The sequence below is a fragment of the Callorhinus ursinus genome, unplaced genomic scaffold (genome assembly GCF_003265705.2).
Source record: "Callorhinus ursinus isolate GAN/ISIS: 27379988/994484 unplaced genomic scaffold, GSC_fseal_2.0 scaffold17, whole genome shotgun sequence".
NCBI classification, from domain to species: Eukaryota; Metazoa; Chordata; class Mammalia; order Carnivora; family Otariidae; genus Callorhinus; species Callorhinus ursinus.
The window spans coordinates 21,022,047-21,038,718 of NW_027397079.1; the positions used below are offsets into that span (position 1 = coordinate 21,022,047).

The following is a 16,672-nucleotide window of genomic DNA, read 5'->3' on the forward strand; positions in this document are numbered from 1 at the left end:
GTATCGCTGGGATCTGTCCCTCCTCAGCCTTCTGGCTACTCTGGTTCTAATTTAAGCCCCATAACTGCTCACCCCAAATATATTCCAGTGGTCACCCAACAGGTCACCTTGCTCCAGTCCTGCTTCTGTCCTCCCGACATGCTACCGGGACTGTACTGAAAATAAATCTCACATCTGTCCTCTACTGGTCATTTTTAACAAACATAAATGACTTCATTTGGGCTTTGGCAAAAAGTCCGAATTACGATAGCTGCCATGTATGCTTAGACTGGAACTCTCAGCCCAACTTCAGGACGGCAGGACGCTCCTTTGCCTTCTTCACACCTTCTTTCAGCTCCTCACGTCTAGCCATGGGCCCATTCGTACCTCTTTGGCACATGATATCCTCTCTCCTTGAAATACTCTCTTCTTTTTTACTGCCTTTCTATTTTTGCCTCTTAAACTCCTCACTAGCTAGGATACCTAGCTAGGTCCTAATTAAAATGCCGTATCATCAGTTGAGTTTTACCTAATCTTTCAAGCAAGTTAATCGTGCCTTCTACTGTGCCCTTCAAAAAACTCTGTTCTTAGGGTTGTTTCTGGACCTCTTCTCACAATCCAGAGCCGTGAGCCCTTCAAAGGCGGTATCTCCTTCATGTTTGCAGCTCTACCCACTGATACCTTGTGCCTGGCACTTACTACCTCAGTGAATGAATGACTTTCATATTGAAGATAGTGACTAGGGAAAGTTGGGTTTATCCTTATAATATTCTAATACTCAGTGGTTTTTGTGTACAAATGTTTTCCTACAAACCATTTAAAAATAACATGCATGTTTTTAAGAATGAATAATAATAAAGTAAGGTGAACTATAATTCTCTTGGAAACATTTTACAGTTATGTCTGACAATGCCAGTTAGATCATTTTGAAAGTGTTATTAGCCCTTGAAATAGAGGACAATTCAATTTCAATGGTTTATGTCCACAGCAAGCATTTGGCCTCTGAGATGGGGAAATAAGCATATCATTCTGATTTTTTTTTTAAGAGTTGTGTTGGATCAAAACCGATATAATAGAGAACCATAATTATGATCTTCAGGGGTTCCTACTGTTTTTTGTTAGTGTTAATCGCTAGAATCACATTTTCATCTAAATTAATGAAGAAAAGGTATTTTTATTTCAAGGTTTTTAGCCATCAGAATTAATAGCTAATTTACACTTTTTAGGGTTTTCTATTTTTATTTAAGTTTTTTTTTAATCCTACTGAGACTTCAATATCTGCTCAAATGAACTAGATTTCAAAATCTTGAAATGCCTTTATTAACAGGCATTCCTGTAAACTTAATATTGTTTTCACCGAGCTGTTGGGACAATGCACATCTTTTTTATACATTTGTCCTAATTGTTTCTATTTAGTGACACAAATGGAATTTGAACCCTTAATTCACTAAGACTAGTTGATTGTTTTCCTGTGTGCGTAAAAATTATGAGCTGGGTATGACAGTAACATCTATTGAGTGCCAAGTCTTTCCCGACAAAAATATTCAGCTCTAAGTTAGTATTTTATTAAAAGACAGGAAAGGGAAGGGAGGGAGAGAGGAAGGAAGGAAGGAAAAGAAACTGAGGCTTAAAAGTGAAGTAACCTTCCTAAGGTCAAACAGCTAGAGAGCAAAGTGCCTGGGTAAGGACCTAGGATCGGTAAGTCCAAACTCCTGTTCATGGTAACAGGGAAGGCATGATGAAAATATTTGAAAGGTCAGAAAATCATGTGATGTAAACACTCCTTTGCATTGGTAACAACTTTTGGAATCTTTTTATTCGATTCAAGAGTTCAAGAAGTGCTGTCAGATTAAAATAAGACTTGTTATTATCAGTTAGGGAGAAGGGACTTGGCTCTGCCAGAAGCAGTATATAAATTGTCTAATCAACACTTGACTGGTGTCTATGAACCTGAGGCTCCCGTGCACCTTGTGGAATGTGTTAATTCTTTCATTAGTTTTGTCTACAGTTATGATTTAACAGCCTGTGTATTCAAAGTAATTTTAAAACTCTTTACAGTTAAGTCACTTGGGAGTTGCAGAATTCCAGAAATGGTTTTTGAAGTGGGCTTTCATGAAGAAACTGCTAATATAATGAAAACCAACTGTATACCAAAAGAGAATTCTTTCTGTCACTGAGTTGATCGAAGATGGTTTTGATACCACCTCAGACTTAGCCCGTTTGTCCCCACCCATGGCCGTCCATCGCAAATTCAGCCTTTGGCTGGCTGTGTCTTTAAGTAAAAGGTCACGTTCTGTCACCTGTATAGCTACATGGTATTACCAAGGGTATCTGTTTTGAAAGCCTGTGGAGTCTTCTTCCTTGTTCTCATCCTTGTTCTAATCTGTCCTTGTCCAGTTTGGTAGGTTCAGTTTTGAATAATGTCATTTGTCCAGAACGCTGGTTCTCAGACTTTCCTGTGTAATAAAATGGACCAGGTTAGAATGCTGATTCACAGTTCTGACTCAGGTGGCTTGGGAATGGAGCCCAGCAACACACTTCTGATGACCTTTGCAGGTGATTATCCTGTAGGTGCCCCGTGGAGTACACTTTGACACCGGACTAGTTGGCCGGAATGTTGTTTCTTTTATTTAAAGTATATACGAATCAAGTAAGCACGGTAAGAGAGTACACAGTAATGCCAAAAAGCACCAACTGAATTGAGCCCGTTCTTGTACATCGGCTTCCAAATGAGCATTAAATTTATTGTTTTGATTTCAATGTGATTTCTTTAAAGTCCTAATTGATTTTTCTCAGGCCTGAAGCTTAGAACATTATGTCAGTTACTCAGCCAGGCTTGCATCTCTGATCCACTTTCATGCCTAAGTGTTTTCATTGGTCTATGGAATGTTGCTGTTTTGATTATGAGAGCATCTGTTTTGCAGCATGTCGTTGGCCAGTAAGTTGAAAAACAGCAAAGCCTTTTCAGACTTGTATTGGCAGGGAGACCCAGAGGCTCCGTGGAGGCCCAACTGGCACCTCTGGACCCAGATTGGCTGGCTGAGCCAGATCCTCCTCCCCCATTCAAGTAAGATTCTGTCAGGAGAAATTGGGGGGCCAGGGGGGAGAAAACCTTTTTTTTTTTTTTTAACCTGCCTTATCTTGCAGTCTTTCTAGCTTCCACAAGAGAACAAAGCCTTAATACTCTCAGACATCCATTGCATGTATGGATTAGATTCTCTCTTACACATCTCAAGTTGAGAAAATAGCCATGAGGATCAGGTTCTGGGCTCTGTGCTGTGGAATCTGCATTGAAAATCTTGAGCAGATTGGCGTCCTGGACCCAATTCTGCCCCTTCAGTTCCCTTGCCAGTAAAAGGAGATTTAAGATAATCTCTTCTATTAACTCAAAACACTATTATGTGAAATCATAGGCGGGAGAGCACTTTGTAAAGCACGAACTGAATTTTGAAAGGATACTGGTATGAGTTATGGGAGAATTGAGAGGGCAGGCGTTTTGTAAAAGCAAATTCCTATTACGTTATGATTAGTGAGAGGCTTTTGAAAGCAGTTCATGTTGCTTCATAGAATTCCAAGAGCAATCAGCCATCTGTAGCTCATTTTGAAATTTAGAAGAAGACTGTTGTCTGCTGCATGACTGCCAAATTTCTCAGTCATATGAAAAAGTAGTACCTTTCGGAAAGAAAAACTGGAGCTCTTATGAGTCGATGATCATTCCACTGACAGTTTGTGAAGACTTGGCTCTGCAAAATCCTCACCAAACATGAAGGTTAGCAGAGCACATGGTATTTGTTGCTGCCTTGCTCACCAGGAAACTGATAGGCAGGAAGTTGGGATTTCCCATCGTTGGATAGTCTAGGTCCCTACGCTTTGGTTTGTAGGCTACCGGCCTCTCCACCACATAGTGATTCACTTCTTAGAAATGGCATCTTGACAACTTTATTCATGTATACCACCTCCCATTTTAAATAGATGAGACCCTGGTTTAAGAGAGGTACCTACATAGTCATTCACCCTGGGAGTGTGTCACGACCAGATATCCCTCGGTAGAATAAGAATAATATTATGAAGTAATTATGCTACTATGGTAGAAGATCGTGTTCCCGTTCTTGGTTCTATGGCTGGGGTACAGGAGAAGTAAGATAAAATATGTATTTGTTTCCCCCTTACTTTTATACACAGTTGGGAGCATATTACACATGCATTTCTACACTTTGTTTTTCCACTTAACAGTTCTTAAAGTTCAGTACATATAGAACTTCATCAGTCTTTTTAAATAGCTGTTAAAATGTCCTGTTTTTTGGAAAGCATTCCATTGTTTCTGTACACCACAGTTAATTTAACCAGTTCCTTCCTAGTGGACATTAGGTTGTTTCTGATGTTTTGCTGTTATGGAAATGCTCCAGTGGAAAACCTCAAACATCCTTAGTTTTATATATGTGGGAATCTACCTGTATAAATTCTTACTAGTGGAATTGCTGGGTCAGTGGACTGTGCAGAGAAAACGTGACAAGCCAAAATTGAGGGACATTCTAAAAATACCTGACTCCAAAACTGTCACGATTATGGGGGGGTGTATGGGGAAGACCCACTCGCAGACCGGAGAGGACTCAGGAAATATGACAGCTAAATGCAGTGTGGTATCTTGGATGGGATCCTAGAACAGAAATATATAAGGGACAAAGTTGGGAGTTGAGTTCATAATACTGTACCAGTGTTGGTTTCTTAGTTTCAGTAATGTCCCTTGGTAATGTACAATGTGAATGTTAGGGGAAAATGGGTGAGAGGTATCTGGAAACCATTCTCTCTTTACAGCTTCTCTGAAGATCGAAAATTAATCTAAAAGTTTTTTCTTAAAAAAGCATTAGTGAAAAAACTGGTGAAATCCAAATGAAGTCTACAGTACAGTTACTAGTATTGTTCCAGTGTTAAAACCTTAATTGTGACAAACGTCTCATGATTATGTAAAATGCTAACATTTGGGGCAGCTACGTGGAGAGTGTATAGGAACTCTGTGTACTATCTTTGTGCGTTTTCTATAAATCTAAAATTATTCCACAATTAAAAGTTTTTTTTTTTTAAAGCAAGTATATTTCCCTGAGAAGTATGTGCTTTCTTTTCCTTTTCAAATTTTTATTTAAATTCTAGTTCGTTAACACATAGTGTAATATTGGCTTCAGGAGTAGAATTTAGTGATTCATCACTTGCATACAGCACCCAGTGCTCATCCCAACAAGTGCCCTCCTAAGCCCCATCCCCCATCTAGCCCATGCCCCACCCACCTCCCCCCATCAACCCTCAGTTTGTTCTCTGTAGCTAAGAGTCTCTTGGGGTTTGCCTCTCGCTCTTTCTTTTCCCCCCTTCCCCTACATTAATTGGTTTTGTTTCTTAAATTCCACGTATGAGTGAAATCATACGGTATTTGTCTTTCTCTGGCTGACTTATTTCGCTTAGCATTATACCCTCTAGTTCCATCCACATTGTTGCAGATGGAAAGACTTCATTTTTTTGATAGTTGAGTAATATTCCTGTGTGTGTGTGTGTGTGTGTGTGTGTGTCTGTGTGTGTCTGTGTGTGTACGTACTACGTACACACTACTTCTTTTATCCATTCATCAGTCGATGGATATTCGGGCTCTTTCCATACTCTGGCTATTGTTGATAATGCTGCTATAAACATCAGGGTGCGTGTACCCCTTCTAATCTCCATCTCTGTATCCTTTGGGTAAATACTTAGTAGTGCAATTGCTGGGTTGTAGGGTAGCTCCATTTTTAACTTTTAGAGGAGCCTCCATACTGTTTTCCACAGTGGCCGCACCAGTTTGCATTCCCACCAACAGTGCAAGAGGCTTCCCCTTTCTCCTCAACCTCACCAACATCTGTTGTTTCCTGTGTTAATTTTAGCCATTCTGACAGGTTATGAGGTGGTATCTCATCATCGTTTTGATTTGTATTTCCCTCATGATGAGTGATGTTGAGCATCTTTTCACGTGTCTGTTAGCCATCTGGATGTCGTCTTTGGAAAAACGCATTCATGTCTTCTGCCCATTTCTAAACTGGATTCTTTGTTTTTTGGGTGTTGAGTTTTAGAAGTTCTTTATAGATTTTGGATACTAACCCTTTATCAGATAAATCATTTGCAAATATCTTCTCTCGTTCTGTACACTGTCTTTTAGTTTTGTTGATTGTTTCCTTTGCTGTGCAGCAGCTTTTTATCTTGATGAAGTCCCAATAGTTCATTTTTGCTTTTGTTTCTCTTGCCTCCAGCGAGATGTCTAGTAAGAAGTCACTATGGCCAAGGTCGAAGAGGTTGCTCCCTGTGTTCTTTAGGATTTTGATGGTTTCCCAGCTCACGTTTAGGTCTTTCATCCATTTTGAATTTATTTTTGTACCTGGTATAAGAAAGTAGTCCAGTTGAGAGAAAGGAGTGAAGGTGTCCAGCACTAAAAGCAGGTGTCTGACTTCCCAGGTAACCAGAAAGAGAGAGGGACCCAAAGCAGGCAAGAAACACTGGACACAGGCATCTCGTCTCCCTCATAGCTGGTGCAGAGAATGGGAATGCTGCTTGAGGAAGGGTTGGCACCCACGGCACGCCTACCAGAAGCACCTAGAGAAAGTGTGTCTGTACAGTTGGGGAATGAAGTCCTCTTATTTTCCTATTTATCTTTCCTTTCTGTCACAGTCTCTTATGTGGCATCATGAAAATTTGTATGATATCCATGTGACCTTACCTCCTTTTTTCCTTTTTTAGATTTTATGTCCAATTTAGATAAAATCATCTAAAGGTTGGAAATGTTCTGTTGCACCCACTGTTAAAGAGCAATAGGAGGGCGCCTGGGTGGCTCAGTTGGTTAAAAGAGCAATAGGAGTAGGAAGTGAAGATTGGAGGTGGATGGATACTACAGTGCCCTGTCATATTTGTGTGTGTATATTTATCTCTGAATACTCGACAAGCAAGGCTGCTTTTTAAGTGTCACATTTGGTTCTGGAACCCCAAGCTTGTCTTTGAAGACTCTTCAAACACATTTGAACGGGTGGACTTTTGCAAGGCCAGGAATAATAGTAACAGCAACATTTATTGCTTACCGACTCTGGTCAGGCACTGGGTCAGGTGCTTCTCATGCATTATTTTATTTAATCCTGCAGGGAAGGTGCTAAGATTCTCTCCATTAAAAAAAAAAAAAAAAAAAAAAGGAAATGAAGGCTTAGAAAGCTTAAGTAATTTGCTCAAATCACATGGCCGGTAAATGCTGAGAATTGAACCTAATTATTCAAGCTCTGTTCTATTAAGTCATTTATTTATGTTCCTGAGGATTAAAATATTTTGGGTTGTCTCATGATAAAGCATGCTACCCAGATATGAAAGTGAAGAAAGCTCTGTATCATTTCAAAAGAATATTACAACTGTAGGGCCATGGTTGTGTAATGTTTTTCTTTGTAAACAGTACATTTACCGATCTCCAAAGGGAAATGGGTCTCTACAAGATGGAGAGAATACAAATCTAACCACCTCCTCTTAGAAAAGGCCACCGGGACTAATTAGGTAATGGCTGTGCTTCTGCTCCTCGGGGATAATGGCTAACGGACCCAGGATGAATCCAGTTCTGTTTTTCAGAGGTTATAATTGACTGTGACATTGGGCCTTTTCTAGACATCATCCAAATAATTATATCAAAAGGGAGAATGTCAAGCATCTCACCACTTCTTCTGAAATATTTTTTCCTTGCTCAGTTATGAATGCTTAAACTATGTTGTTCCTGTTCTGCCGTTGGCATGGTTCGTCCCAGGGTGAAAATGTCAACTTCTATTCTGTCTCATGGCCTTCTGCTCTAGGGCTGATCTTGTAAATGAGTTGGTTTCTTTCTTTCCTAATTCTGAAAACTCTATTTCTCATTCTAAGGTGGACTGCTGGGGACAGCTTTTGCTGTTTACCAGTGTGTGTACAAAGGTTACAGTTCCTCAGCTCTTCTCTAGGCACTGGTCTGTTGGCACCCTTTATCACAGACAGACTTTCAGTGATCGCCCAACAGAACAGATTAAAACATCAGGACAAAAAGATTACTTTGTACTCTGTGGATTTTGCATTTGTGCCATAACACCTTGAAAACCCTATCACCTAATACTGTGAAAACTCCTTGCTCACTTACTCAAAATCCTGCAAGATCTCCTATTTTGTTTTGGCTTTTGTTGGCTGCCTGATGAATTGCCTGAAAGTGGAATTCTGGAGAGTAAGCAAGGAAGAGACAAGGCTGAGCACAAGGAGTACAAGCGAGTGCAGGTGGCATTAGAAATCGCTTCTAAACTGTCATTAAGCACAAGGGAAAGTCCATGACTAAAGCCACGGGGTCACATCTATCACTCCTTCCCCCCCGCCACCGCAACAGTGTGTGTCTGGCAGAGAGGAGCACTCAGAACCCTTGAGGTGATGTTTACATGGATGTCCTTTAAAAAAGCATTTCAAGAGTCTTTATGCCAAATAAAAGTGTCCCTTCAGGAGCCCAGGCCAGTTAATTCGAAGTAAAGCTGTGTGAGGGATGATTTCAGCCCAGCTGTTGTCAACACAGCACACCAGGCCCATAGCAGAGCAAAGGTCTGTGCAAGGCTGCGGGCTGATGTCACTGCCTGGGGTTGGGCCTGCGCTTTGGACTGTTGGAACGGTAAATCCTCCCTCCTGGGTCTGACCCATCTTTCCCTTCCCTCCTCTCTGCTTTCCCTTCCCTCCCCTCTGCTTTCCCTTCACCTCGCTCACAGTGGCCAGCAAAACTTTTGAGCTTTGTTTTCTTTTCTTTTGTTTTTCTCTTTTGTTTTTTTTTTTAAGATTTTAAGACCTTAAGATTTGATTTTTTTTTTAGATTTTTTTTTTTGTTTTAAGATTTAAGATATTTATTTGAAAGACTGAGCACAAGCAGGGGAGGGGGAGGGGCAGAGGGAGAAGCAGGCTCCCTGCTGAGCGGGGAGCAATGATGTGAGGGGGGCTCAATGCAAGGGGAGCCTCCATCCCAGGACCCTGAGATCATGACCTGAGCTGAAGGCAGACGCTTAACCAACTGAGCCACACAGGCGCCTTTTTTTTTTTTTTTTAAACAGGAAACCCCCTGTCCAGTGGCTAATGTAAGAGGATTTCCATATGTCCTATTTGATTTTGAAGTCTGATGCACCGTAGATTTACATTCAAACTAACGGTTGTTTCATTACAAACAAATGTGTTAAGATTCGGCAGGTGTAGCATACTGTTAACTTCATGTAGAAGATCTTCTAGCTTTTGGTTCACTTAGACATTTCTGTCTCTGATAGGAGCATTCAGATGGGCTGGGATCATACTATTTCTTTTTCTTTCCTTTTTTTTTTTTTTTTTTGATATTTGAAATTGCAATGGAATTAGTGAAAAGGCTGTATGAAACCAAGATTGCCCTAACTAGAAAGTTGTTTGATTGTATTTATTTATTCGAGAGAGAGTGCTTGCATGCAAGCACTCACTGCGGGGGAAGAGGGCAGAGGGAAGAAGAAGCAGACTCCCCACTGAGCAGGGAGCTGGATGTAGAGCTAGGATCCTAAGACCCAGATCATGACCTGAGCCCAAGGCAGTTGCTTAACAGACTGAGCTACCCAGGCATCCCTAACATTTGCCTACTTGAATCCTTTTTTTTTTTTTTTTTTTTTTTTGGCACCTTTGATAAATAATTAGTACAATAAAAAGGAAAAGTAAAAAGAGTGTTGCGTGACCGTCAGCATAGACATTATCTTTCACTAAATTCTTTTAAAGAAAAGAAATTAACTTCTAAAATTTAGTCCCACAGGACTGAATTCGATGATCTCTATAATCTGGCCTCCATCTACCTTTTTAGGTCTATCTCCCATTGTTCTGCCTTGTGAATGTTCAAGTTCCCAGGGCACACTGCGTGGTCTCCCACCGTTGCTCGTGGTAGAATAGTTGTCACTCTCAGTATCAGAATGGCATTTTCATATGGCTCAATTTTAAAAAACTGACCAGATCAAAACCGCAGTGAGATGCCATTTCACACCCACGAGGCTAGCTTAGAAAGAAAGAAAATTAATTTTGGTGAAAATGTGGAGAAATTGGAACCGTTGTGCACTGCTGGTGGGCACGTAAAATGGTGTAGGCATTACAGAAAACAGTACGGTGTTCATCAGATAATAACAGACTTACCATTTGATCCAGCAGTTCCGTTTCCAGGTATATACTCAAAAGAACTGAAAGCAGGGACTTGAACAGATGTTTGTGCACCCAGGTTTATAACAGCATTCACAGTAGCCAAGAGGTGGAGGCAACCCACGTGTCCATTGACGGATGGATCAATATGTGGTCTATACATACAATCGAATATTCTCCAGTTTTACAAGGAAGGGAATTCTCCCACCCACTACAACATGTATGAACCTTGAAGACCTGATGCTGAGTGAAATAAGCCAGGCACAAAAGGACAAATTCAGTATGATTCCATTTATAGGAGGTACTTAGAAGAGTCAGATCCACAGAGAAAAGGTAGAAGTGGTGATTGCCAGTGGGGGAGGAGGGAGGAGGGATTGAGGAATTACTGTTTAATTAATAGGGAGCTTGATGGTAGTAATGTTTGCACAACAGTGTGAATGTACCTAATGCCACAGAACCGTATGCTTGAAAATGATGGAAAATGGTAAATTTTATGTTCTATATATTTTGCAACAATTAAAAAAAAAATTTGTCTTAATCTGCTGACCGAACCTTCCATACCATACTCGCTGGATGTCAACTACTTTGAGTGCCATTTATTGGACCCTTAAGTACTGCCCTGTATTGTTCTTCTCAAAAGTATAGGTCTTGTCTTCTCACTTAGACAATGAGCCTCCCAAGGAGAGGCTCCAGTGTTGTTTCTCACCAGTTTCTGACCCGAAAGACAGCTGGGTGGGGTGGAAGAAGCCCAGGCTTTGGATGCAGGTCGTCAGAATCCAGACTGCTTACCACAATCCAGTCTTCTGCCACTTACTTAGCTATGTGTTTATAGGCAAATGATTTACTCCCTGTTGGTTTCCTTGTTCATTTAGTAATAAGGTTCTCACAGGACTTCTGGAAGGGTTGGATAATGTGTAGGGAGCCCCCATTCTATAGCACTCACTGACTAATAGTTTTTTTTTTATGTTCCTTTCCCCTTTAATAAATATTTATAGATTTATTTGAATTTTAATGGTTCTCTTTAGCAGACACTATTCTTGTCATTATTCAATATAGTCCATTTTGCCTCTGAAAGAATCCCAGTAGGGGACATGTGACTAATATTTCTACTACCACATGGCATATTCCCAAGAAAACAAGTCTACCTCATGGTTGGAAATTCATCCCAGGAACCAGCCAATCTCGCATTACTTAAGTAGAATGATCATTAAGCTAAACTCTCCTTTTCTTTGCCCTAAAACTCTTATTCCTTCTACAACTGCAGAAATAACATTTCTTACCAAAAGAGAGGTAAGGATTCACAGCTGACTTACCAGTACTCATTTTATATTAGTCCATGGGCACTTGAGGATATTGAGAACATGCATCCTCCTGACAGAGTATCACTCATTTCACCTGTTTTGAATGTCAGTGAAGGAAGGCTGGAAAAGGCAAAAGTCAAGCTTCCTGAGAAATTATAGGGATCTTCCAGGATTTATTATAGTGTGGGTGGGTATGCATTTATGTGCAAGTTCTGCAATGTAGTAATAATCATTATGTGTTTTCAGTAGTGGTGGTGAAGAGTAAGATGCTCCGATTTTAAATTATGCCTTTCAGATCACTTTGCCTTTAAAAATAATCACCTTTTGATATCTTGTAGCTTTTAAAATGTTCTTTTTTTCCCCCTAAAGTTGGTATGCTCTTTGTGTGTTTATTTGTGTTCAACATATTCTAATACTTTGTTTTTATTACTGTATTTTTGAAATCAGCTCAAATTAAGACGAAGCTTAAAATCCATTTATTTCTTCTCTCCCATCTTCCCTGCTCGCTCTGTGTCTTAGCTTCTCCCTACTGGCTGGCCAGCCTTAGAGACGCCTCGGCCAATCAGAGCCTCCTCTCCTTATGGCCCCTGCACTGATTGGTCAACACACAAAAGGGTGATCCTCCCTTGGAAACCTGGTTTTTCTCAAGTACTTCTGTTACTTCTTGCTAGGTGGTTGTGTGTGTGTGGAGGGGGGGTTGTTTGTTTTTTTTTGTTTTTCGTTTTTGTTTTGGTTGGTTTGGTTTTTTGTTTCTTTTGTTTTTTTGGTTTGGGAGGTTTTATTTTGCTGCCAGCCACCATTTCCTCTTGTTCCTATTTATTGTTCACTTTTATACCATTACGTTTGAAAATCTGGTCAAGAGAGAACGAAGTACTCTGAGAGTACTGTGTTAATATTTCCAGAATCATCACAGCTGTGCGTGAATGTGATGAATTTAGGACATTTCGCAGATGAAATATCTTTTCCCTTTTTCATCTCTTTTCAGTCACTGCTTCATCTACCTGTGAGAAATTAGAAAAAGCCAGGAATGAGTTGCAAATAGCTTATGAAGGATTTGTCCAGAAGCTAAACCAGCAGCACCAGACTGATCTATCAGAGCTAGAGAATCGGCTTAAAGAATTTTACACCGGGGAGTGTGAAAAGTTCCAGAATATTTACATTGAAGAAGCAGAGAAGTATAAAACTCAATTGCAAGAGCAGGTCTGTGCCTTTGGAGCCTGAGCATGTTCTTGGTCATGGCCATTTATTTAAATTCTAATTGTTTGATGAGGAACTTCCTTTGAACTCCTCTTTATTTAAATAAGTGAAAAGGGGTTTTTCAATTAATTTTTTTCTTACAATCAAGTAAGAGTGAAAGGGAAGAAAAAAGAAAGAAAAGTTAAGGGAAAAAAAAACTTTATCGTGCTACCTGGAAGTAATCCCTTTGTGAGCATTTTGACGTTACACTGCTAAATGATTGGTTTGCATTTCTTCTTTTTTAAAATGACAATAACCCATATTTTTCATGTAATAGTATATCATAAGCTTCTCTTTAATTTTCTTCCTTTTAAAATCAGTTATCCATTTAGTAAGTATTTATTGAGTGCCTGCTATATGCCGGGCACGAGCTAGGGACTGAGGATGTAAAGACCAATGTGACAGGTGTGGATTGTAGTGGTCCTATCACCGTGAAACATAGCCTCATTCCTTATGATGGGCTGTTTGCATCAGTGAACTGTGGAGAACCTGTGTGTTGGTGTTTCTGAGGGGGAACAGAGTGGAGAATCGGGAGGAGCAGATCCAGCTTGGCTTGTTCTTTCCATGTGTTGGGCAGCCTTTAACTTGAATGCACGCTTATGTGTCAAGTCTCCTAATACTGCTGCTTATTACTCAAGACTTTTAATTTTTTGTTTTTTTTTTTTTCTTCTTCTAGTTTGACAACTTAAATGCTGCCCATGAAACCTCTAAGTTGGAAATTGAAGCCAGCCACTCAGAGAAAATCGAATTGATAAAAAAGACCTATGAAACCTCCCTTTCAGGCAAGAATGCTTTTTTTTTTTTTTTAATAGAATCAGATCTAATGGAACAGCGGGTATGTTTTAAAACGGAAATGATTCGTAACTTTCTCTTCCAGAGAATACCCTGTAGTATTCAGTTTGATGTGTTTTTGCTTTCTTTTTGCATCGTTCATTGTTAGCAGATGCCCTTTTCCCCTTAGGATGCAAATAGTAGTTTGTCACAAGTGCCAGCCATTTCAGAAATTGGATGAACTTTTAAAGAAAGTAAAGGCCTTTTTGATAGTAGTTGTTCTTTACCACTTGAAGTCCTGGGAAGGTAGAAGTGTTAGTTTGTATCCTGGCCATAGTAAAGGATCGGTGCTCAGCAACACTTGCTCGCCAACACTCTTGACTACAGCGATGTTGTGAAATGGAGATGGCCCTGGTTGGAGTCAAGAAAGGATATTTTTAGAATTATTTTATCATGATTGGAAAGGCTGAAGGAAAAGAAGGAGCCATTTCTTTAAGAACGCAAAGGATAGCGGAAGTTGTTCTGCTAAGCTCCGTGCCCCCCAGAGAGAAGCGTGTGGACACGGGCTGAGAATGGGCGGGCTCACCTTTGGCAAAGGCCTTTTCTCATCAGAAAAAGAGAGTTGTCATGTGAAGTCAGAGACGACAACATCGAAAAGTGACTGGCCCAAGGTTGATATTTAGTAAACATTGTCCTTCTTCCTTCCTGCTAGGATTGAGTTTAATTTTAGACTTCTGTTTGTTTCATGAAGAGCAAATGGAAAAGCACACAGGAACTCCAGAGCTCGGGGATGAAGGCCAGTGTTGGAGGTGCCCTCCCCTGAGGAGGCCACTCTGTTTCCACTGGCCTCTGGGGGCCTCTGTGCTCTCCATCATCAAATGGAAATATCTGCCCTACTCCCCTCATAGGGCCAATTTGAGAACAGATAGCTTAATTCTTATAAAAGCATCTTACAAATATAAAGTAACATAGTCCTCCTGCTTCATAATCAACTCTTGGATCTACATGCTTTAACAACCGTAGAATACAATGATCTCATAGGATGTCATTGCCTCCAAAAAAAATCCCTTCTTTGCAGAAATCAAGAAAAGCCATGAAATGGAAAAGAAATCACTTGAGGATACGCTTCATGAGAAGCAGGAATCGCTGGAGGTGGGTCAATCTCACTTACCCCCACCTCCCCCCCCCCCAATATCCCCATTCCTGAGGTTTGTGTGGTTTGAGTAATGTTTCTGTGTACATTTGCTGTGTTTCTGGTGTCTGCTTGCTAACTTGTGCTCTACATTTCATTGTTTGTTTTAGAAACAAATCAGTGATCTGAAGAGTGAAAATGATGCTTTAAATGAAAAGTTGAAATCAGAAGAACAAAAGAGAATATCAAGAGAGAAAGCAAATTTAGTAAGTTGTGCATGCTTCTCCATCACTACGGAGTTCTCTTCTGCTCAGCTGCCTGTGAAGGTCAATGATACGGGTTTGGACTCCTTCCATATCCTGCAGAGTGATTTTTAAACTGGCTTCTTTGTTTACTGGTGGCTTTTTAGAAATCCTAAGAACTGACATACAGATGAAGCCCAGTACATTGCAAGTGGTCTAAGTTGATAACTACGGGCAGACAAGAAAACTGTCAGTGAGGGTCAGGGTTTCACGTGAAGACTACAGTTTTGTTTTTTAAACTAACTGGTATATCGAGATATAATTGACATACCATGACATTCACCCTTTGTTAAACGTGCAGTTCAGTGGTTCACAAGTTGTGCATTGGTCACCATTATCTACTTCCAGAACATTTTGTCACCCCAAAAAGAAACCCTGTACCCATTCCTCCCCAAAACCCCCCAGCCCTAGGGAATCACCAGTCTACTTTCTGTCTCCATGGATTTGCTGATTCTGGACATTTCGTATAATTGGAATCATGTTCTATGTGGCCTTTTGTTTCCGGCTGCTTTCACTCAGCTTATGTTCTCAAAGTTGATGCATATCGTAATGTGCGTAGGCGCCTCATTCCTATTTATGTCTGAACAGTGTGTCATTCGGGCAATCCTCACTTTGGAAAAGTACAAATTTATCTCGTAGGCTCAACTTTCTCTTGCAACTTGTATCCTTATTCAGCTGGCCCCCACCTTTTGAGAAAAAATTTCTGTTTCTGTCTTCAGTACCACCATTTCCCTTCCACATATTTGTGCATGGGACTGCAGAAGCAAAAAGTTCTTTTGCTGCTTAAAGTCTACCAGCTCGAAAAGTACATGTGCTTGGGTCTCTCAGTGAAATCTTTTGAGGATGTCTTTGGACACCCTCTAGACATTTGAATACAATTGAGGTGAGGTCATAGCCAATGTTCAAAGCTATTTATTCTGGAAGGTTCTTAGACAAAGCAATGATTTAAAAAAAAAAAAAATCTAGACTTAGATTTTTTTTGCAGGGTGTGAACCTTACAAGTGGTTCCAGGAACAGATTTTAAAGAGCTTCCTGGAACTGCAGCAGCTTTTGAAAACTAACAGAAACAGATTGAGGAAAGCAGGACTACCTGGGGCCTGACCCCCTGGGGGAGTGCACCTGATGCTGTGGGAGGGCGCATTCGAGGAAGGCCCAGGCAGGCAGAGAAGTCGGCAGAGGTGCGGTGGGAACAGGGCTGTGAATGCTCGAAGCTTAAGAATGGGCAGAGTAAATGAAACTCTCTCCTTTTAACAAAAATGAGATATGGTTTTCTTTTTTTGCCCTAAAGATAACAGATCCTGTGTCAAAGGATGAGAGTGTTGGAGGCCTGTGAAATTTGGGGAAGAGCCCTGGATTCGCAGGCTTGTGTGTTACGCCTGCCCCGGCCCTTTCTCGCTCTGGCACGTTCCCTGAGCCAGTCCCCTGCATTGTGGAACTCACTCTCTCCTGTGGAGTGAGGGGTTTGAATAAGTAGTCCTGAGGACCCATTCCCTGATCTTCCCTAAGGCTTGGTCCCGAGCATTAACCACTGCCCGGGAGTAGAGTTTGGATGATCTATGCCCGCTGATGCTTGTCTGAGAAAGTCCCTCATTAAATCTGATCGGTAGATCTTGTGCTGTCAATTTATACATTTTGGACGGTTCACTTGAATTTCCAGAAAAAAAGTAAGGAGTCAGGATTCCACTCTGGGGGTGTGCTCTAAAAGGATGTCTCCCCTCATGTAGTGTTTATTTTAGACAGAATTTTAGTGCATGTGCTATATGCCATATAGCAGTCGGGTG

The 16,672-nt window shown here is 40.7% G+C and overlaps 1 protein-coding gene across 7 annotated transcripts in view; it reads left to right on the forward strand.

Moving 5' to 3' along the window:
* The window catches only part of MTUS1 (microtubule associated scaffold protein 1), a 166,471-nt gene that overhangs the window by 143,237 nt on the left and 6,562 nt on the right, over positions 1 to 16,672 (forward strand). For all 7 annotated transcript variants that reach the window (XM_073902364.1, XM_073902366.1, XM_073902363.1 and 4 more), the window contains 4 exons: positions 12,436 to 12,650; positions 13,363 to 13,468; positions 14,536 to 14,609; positions 14,760 to 14,855. In XM_073902364.1, the coding sequence (XP_073758465.1) occupies positions 12,436 to 12,650; positions 13,363 to 13,468; positions 14,536 to 14,609; positions 14,760 to 14,855 (491 nt within the window). The remainder of the gene's footprint in view (positions 1 to 12,435; positions 12,651 to 13,362; positions 13,469 to 14,535; positions 14,610 to 14,759; positions 14,856 to 16,672) is intronic.